This window comes from Gavialis gangeticus, unplaced genomic scaffold (assembly GCF_001723915.1).
Source record: "Gavialis gangeticus isolate Ggan-Ray unplaced genomic scaffold, GavGan_comp1, whole genome shotgun sequence".
Lineage (NCBI taxonomy): Eukaryota > Metazoa > Chordata > Crocodylia > Gavialidae > Gavialis > Gavialis gangeticus.
The window spans coordinates 35027438-35034388 of record NW_017729001.1 but is presented as its reverse complement, the minus strand read 5'-3'; the positions used below and the strand labels follow the sequence as shown (position 1 = coordinate 35034388).

The window sequence follows — 6951 nt, the reverse complement described above, 5'->3', positions numbered from 1 at the left end:
AGCATGGGGTTATTTTAGTTTGGGGTACAAGCGAAGAGGTAAATCAGAAATAGCTAAGAATTAGTCAGAGCATGTTCCTGTGATCCTTATATATACAAGTACTCTTTACTAAGGCAAAGAGTCCCACAGAAGCAAGGACAGACACAGCACACACCAGCTCAGGGCCAGACATTCCCTTCTCCTCCAAAAGGTCGATCCATCTTCCAGGCTCCTTCTACTCTGGACACCTTTAAGAAATGCCTGGATGCTCACCTTGCTGGTGTGATCTGACCCCCGCTGACTTCCTGCCCTTGGGGCAGGGGCCATGACCTGATGATCTTGCCAGGTCCCTTCCAGCCCTAATGTCTATGAAATCCATGAAAAACTTCAAAACACCCAGACTTGGAGTTCAGAGTGCCCCTTGTCTGTACAACCCCTAAACACGTTATCTGGGCCTGGTTTTGAAAACATTTAATTTTCAGCAGATATCCTTCTTTCTTCCAGCTGACCTGCTTCTTTTACATCACTATCCTGCCCTTCTGCCACTTCTACATTGTTATTTGCATAATTATTTCCAATTTTACCAAGAGATGCTTAAGATACCTTTCCCCCACAGATCTCTCCCAACTGCATGCCTTCATTAATCCACATCCATTCCCTTGTGTGCAGAGCTTGTGAAAATTATCAGCGTGAACTCCATAGATACAATATTTATAGGTCTACATTTACATGAAGGTGACATAAGCTTCCTCCACACACAGCAATTTCTTCTTGACAGAGAAATCAGCTCTAAGAGCAGAAAAAAATACTTTCTACATCTTCATCTCTTTTGAGCTTGCCAACAAGAGGGGCCAATTAATGGCAATTATGGTGGTGCATTTGTGATGGCAACATTATTCAGCTAGAAACTGGACCAAGTCCAACACCAATCCACACAGACTAAAGAGCTACCAGGTGATAATCATCCGTTACTACCACCCAGGTCAGGAAACACACTGGTTACCTTCAGGACAAATGCTCTCTCCCAATCTTGGCCACCAGCTGTGTACAGACAGTTTGCCAGCTACATTTAACACCGAGTCTAGCATCTGTGCCTTGAGTCCTAGTTGCTCAGACAGCACTTCTTCATGTAAACTCACATGGACCATTTGATCTTGGTGTGGAGTGCTCCATACTCTTCTCTTCTTTAGCTACTGCTTCCCCCCCCCATGATGAGTTAGTCGTCATGAGTCTGCCTGCAGAGATGTAGAGACAGGTTCTTCCTGGTTTGTCCTCAGGACCCATCTCTCAATCTCATGCTTTTTGCTGCAGTGCTCTTGAATCCTTAAAACACAGCAAGTAACAGTAGGAGGTACTTTTCTTTCTCCCCTCCCTGGTAAAGGCCTCCGAGAAATTTTTTTTTTCCTTTTCATTTCCATTTGCTCCCAGTGAAGCACTGACAGGGCACCCAGCAACACTGACCACAGGTGCAGATGCCCTCGGCTTTTTTCATCCCCACTATAATCCCTGCTTCTCAACCCATTTCCCAGGACGCCGAGGGAAGAATCTGTTGAAGTGCAGCAAGTGATCTTCAACAAGTCTCGGTGCTCATTTCCGCCCTTCCCTTTGACTAACAAGGCTTCTGGGAGGGCCTCAATCTTCCCCTTCTAGCCTCTCTCAGACCTTGTTTCACTAAGATCAAAGGCAAAGCAATCAGTATTCTTGGTAGCTGCAGAAGTCAGCGCCCAACTCCAGGTCTCCCATAAACGAGAAGCTAGTTTGGAGAACTGCCCCTTGCTCATTGGCAGCCAACAGAAAGAGATGTAGTTTCTTTTTAGACAGGAGTTAGCTGCTATACGACCCCCACTGAACTTGCAGCAAATGTCAGTGAAGTAAAGTGCTTCTCTGCCTGCTCTAAAGATCCACCAGTTTGTCAGTGAGGAAACTCTCTCCGAATCAGAGGATTCCTCCAAAAAAAGGTGCAATTCTCCTAGAAGGCTACTTCCTGACTTGCCCCATCGTGGAAGCCAACTCTGAAGAAGAGCAGCTTGCTTTCTCCAGTACACAGCACTGTGCACAGCTGGAATAGAGAAGCCAGCTTAGCTTGCACATCACTGTGCCCGCCCAATTCCAGACTGCTCAATCAGCTTTTCAGCATGAAAACTGAAAAGCAAGTCTGCAAATGCAAGAGGTTTAGAATAAAAAAAAATAACTGACTTGGCCAGCCACTATCATTCTCCAGGTTACTTCCATACAATGCAGATGAAAGGCAGTTAAAGGGTTCAAAAAAAATCGGTATCCAAAAGTCAGAAAACACCCGACAGAAGGTTTATGATATTCATGGGACAACAGCTCCTCATGTCGATGCCCTGAAACAGTCTTCAATCACGTGATTATGCAATACTTTTCCCCTGCCTTGTACTTTTCCCCAGCATGCAGGAGGATGGCACTCACCAAATGCATCATTTCTTTTCCTCCTCACCACTCACATTGTGGAATGAGGTTCACACTTCAAACGGCAAGGATTAACAGCAAGAACTGCTGCTATATGCTGTGAACTCATCAGCTGGAAAGAACTGAGGTGCTGAGAACCTGTGTGTGTTTGTCAACCACAGGATGACTATGAGCCACCAATGGCATTGCAAGATGCATCAAGAAGAGGCGTCATAAGCATAAATTGGATGTATTAATACCACTGTACACAAGCACGGGTAAGGCTTCATCTGAGAATCATGCTGTTCCAGTTACTGATCAACTGGAATGAGATGCAGAGAAAAATTAGCGGGATAACCACCACCTGGACAGTGGTGACTGAGGGTCTGCAGAGAAGGATGAGCTCCATTTTACCCAGTTATTGGCAACACCTCTGGGAGCAGGCATGGGGGGGCAAGGGAGGCCAGGACAGCACACACAGGAGGAACAGCCTCCTTCATCCAAATTCTCCATGGCTTTCTACAGATATCCTAGACCCAACGTGTTCTGTCAAACCTGAAGCAAGTGGAATTTCTCACAGGAGGCCTTAGAAAGGGTCTCTGCCCATCTTTTGCTCATCTCATAAAAGGGGAATAATACTTTCTGGAGGCAGCTTGACAAGCTGTTTACCAAAACCCGAGAGGTGGCGTTTGTGTTCTTACCTTCCCTAGAACCGTGAGGCAAGGCTTAGGCTCCAATGCTGGCTGTTCCAGCTTCACCACTCCTACCCAGCCGTATTCGTACAAGTCCTCCTCATCATTGCTGTTGCACAGTCCCAGCGGGTGCATCTGAAACACAACCAGAAGAGAAAGGAAGAAATTGGTAAAACCGTTGGCAAAGCAGGTGCATGAACAACTGTTTATTTCTTACACACAGGTAAAGAGAACTTAAGTGATATCAAACCCACATTCCTTGTGAAACACACCATACCACACTTCCACAAAAAAGCACTTGCTCTTGTGCCAGTGGCACGTCAGAGTACGAGAGGCGCTGCAGTACATGGATGTCCCGTCCCTCAAGAACATTATACACCCATACAGGGAGCAGGCTCTTCCTTGAAAAACCACAAGGTAAAGAGACTAAGCAGCTTTAAAGCCATCTTGCGTTAAGGGTCCTGAGCCCGAGAAAGGAGCAGATTCCACAGAAACGACAGAGATGAAGCAGGCACTCCCGCCGAGCGTCATGACGCACCCGCACAACGGTCTCTGTTCAGATGCGGCGCCCTGCCCGACAACACCTGGACAGCCTGAGACACCACAGGCTGCAGACCTGGACAGTGGGATTTAATCTCTGGCCCCCAGAGACTTGGCCCAGAAGTGGGCATCTAAGTGATATGGTGCTAGTGCAAATCTAAGCTCTGGCTTGGTGACCCCAGGCTCTCTGCCTCGCAGTTTACCTCTGAACGACTGGCGAGGGATCCTACTCCCCTCTAGTCCCTGGCATGGGGCAACAGTCGGGTAAGGATTCAGTCTATGACACGTGACACTTCCACCTACAAAACGAGCACTAATCATGGACCAATCTTCACACTTTTGCCCCCAACTGTGATCTGCCATTGCTCAGGTCTGCCAGTAGCTGACAGAGAGAAAGGCAGTAGTACCAAACCCTTAGACCCAGAAGCAGCAACCGCTTCAGGAGAAAGACAACGTCAGGCAAAGCAACAGACTACTTTCATCAGAGCTGGTATTCCAGCTTAGAGCCATCGGCATGCAGGGAACCGCCCAGCCCGGGCCCCTCTCTTCAAGGGAGGCGAGCAGGAACGGGCGGCGATGCATGCCATTCCCAGAGGGCAGCATGATGGTCACATCAGGGGCGTCCCAGACGAGACTTAAACATGGCAAATCGCAGCCAGCCCTCAGGCAGGATCAGAGCCCCTTGTACAAGGGGGTGCGCACAGACAGCTCCCTGCACGATGCAATGCGTAGGTACCAAGTTCCTGGAGACCAGACAAGCCCGGCACCCGAGCCAAGGGAACACCGCAGAACTCTCCTCTCTGAACAAAGCTTTTCACCGCGGGAACAAAACCCCTTCCTCCCACAGTCCTCAATGAACACACCCTCCCAAACAGCCTGCCCTGCCTCACACAGCAGTGTGCTCCAGGAGAGAAGCTTTCAGATGCTACAGAGATGGGCAGCAGCACTAAACCCTAAGATGAGCGACTACTAAGAGTGAAGTAGAAGTTGCTCCATTTTACGACTCGGACAATGCAAGCAATGGACTTCCATCACGTACCAGCATCTCACAGGGCGTTCAGAGCAGATCCAGAAACAGCAGCCAGGTCTCCCACATCCCACTCCAGTACCTTCCTCACATGAATACAAGACCAAGAGAGTTGCCCCGTTTTCAACATCACTTCAAAATTCACTGCTTTGCCAGCTTCTGTTTCCCTCAGAATATTAAGAAGTGTCAAATAGGATACTCAGAACCTCAATCTGATGCGCCACTGTTCACCATTATCTAGTTATCTCCATTAGCAAGTTCTCAGCCTACACAGACATGTTCCCAGCCATCTCCAAAGTTGTTGGGTTTTTTCCTCTGTCAAAAAATGAGTTAATTTTATCTGTCTTCCATTTTTCCTTCCATCTTTATTTAGGTCTCACAGGACGGTTACTGCCAAAGCCACTTTGACAATCATTTCTCCACTATTTGAGTACCTTTCTGGACAGATCACTGCAATGATGTTGTACAGTCCGTGCTACAGTAAACCGATGCCCATTACATGGTAGGATCCAAGCCAGACTCACTGACCTATAAACTTCTGTATTTTCCAACGGTTTCCTTTCCTACGTTATCAGAAGTCATTTAAAAAGAATTGTACACGTGTGCTTGATTGTGCCGGTATTTCCGAAATCTACGTGCAATAGTTCTGCCTCTTTGGTCACACAATCAGATCTTTCACATTATTACTGAACTTGCTTTTCCTTTAAGTCTTTACTCCTGTCCCCTTCCCCTAAGCTCTAATTAAATGTTATTCCCACTTTGGCAATGTTATGTCAATCTGCTCTGATCTTGCCCCTGCAAGTCTTCCAAGACACAAAGGGGTTAATATAGCTCTACGTTTCAAATCCTTTTCTTGTGAAGTAGCAAAATAATACAATACAACTGTCCCTCCAGGTCAACAGTGAGCACACCAAACAGCACAGGCCAAGAGCTCATCCTCAGGGGTCCCCTGAGGAAATGCAGTCTTGATGGTTCCCCGATTTTGGTTACATGTTGAGAGCTTATCCATTAGCTTGGTCCAAGTGCTTGCAACATGCGTGTTCTTCTGGAACTGCTCGTGGAGTCCAATAAGCTCAACGTGGGCCCACAAGAAGTTCACATCCTACATCTGCCAGCACAGACAGGATTAAGTGGTGGAGGGGGCAGGGCTTGCTGTAGAGCCAGGTACACCTGGGCAGGTCCAAGGAGGTGATCCTCCCCCTCTATGCAGCACTGGTTAAGCTGCAGCTGGAGTACTGCGTCCAGTTCTGGGCACCGCACTTCAGGAGGGATGTGGACAACATGGAGAGGGTCCAGAGGAGGCCACTCGCATGGTCAGGGGCAGCAGGGCAGGCCCTACGAGGAGAGGCAATGGGACCTGAACCTGCTCAGCCTCCGCAAGAGAAGGCTGAGGGGGGATCTAGTGGCCTGTTACAGACTAGTCAGAGGGGACCAGCAGGCATTGGGGGAGTCCTTGTTCCCCCGAGCATTGCCAGGAGTGACCAGGAATAATGGTCACAACCTGGCAGAGGGGAGATTTAGGCTAGATATCAGGAGGCGCGACTTCACGGTCAGGGCGGCTAGGATCTGGAACCAACTTCCAAGAGAAGTGGTGCTGGCTCCTACCCTGGGGGTCTTTAAGAGGAGGTTAGATGTACACCTTGCTGGGGTCATTTGACCCCAGTAATCTTTCCTGCCACGGCAGGGGGTTGGACAAGATGATCTACTTAGGTCCCTTCTGACCCTAGAAACTATGAAATGCCTCTGCCTGGTGATGCCGGAAAGCTCCTGGTGAGCAAGACGTGTAAAGGGGCCCATGAGATGCCAAGGATAGTCCACACCTTGCTAGAGTGCAACTGGACAAGTTAGACCAGTCTGGCAGCCTCTCGTGTCACAGCTTTGAGACCAAAACGCTGCTCCGAACTGAACACCACCCTCAAGTTGCTGCGTCTGACCATAAGCTGAACTTCGTGGGAATAGGAAGAATTTTGCTTCTGGAGATAGACGCATTCAAGGAGCATCTCTACAATAAGCTAACATTTGCAAGAGAAGGCAAAGGAAGAGAAGCAAATAAATCCCACTTAGGATCCCAAGCATCAGCTAGATTGTTACAACACCACGCACCAGTCCTAGACGGTGGGGATGACAGTCTCACTCCCAGCACAAACCATTACATAGTTTCATAGTTTCTAGGGTCGGAAGGGACCTGAGCAGATCATCTAGTCCAACCCCCTGCCATGGCAGGAAAGAGCACTGGGGTCAAATGACCTCAATAAGGTGGTCATCCAACCTCCTCTTAAAAACCCCCAGGGTGGGAGCCTG

General features: G+C 48.5%; 1 protein-coding gene across 1 annotated transcript in view; it reads right to left on the bottom strand.

Annotated features, from left to right (window-relative positions):
* ZNRF3 (zinc and ring finger 3) overlaps positions 1-6951 on the bottom strand; it is a 70488-nt gene that overhangs the window by 44541 nt on the left and 18996 nt on the right. The window contains exon 2 of the mRNA XM_019507367.1: positions 3093-3218. Within this exon, the coding sequence (XP_019362912.1) occupies positions 3093-3218 (126 nt within the window). The remainder of the gene's footprint in view (positions 1-3092; positions 3219-6951) is intronic.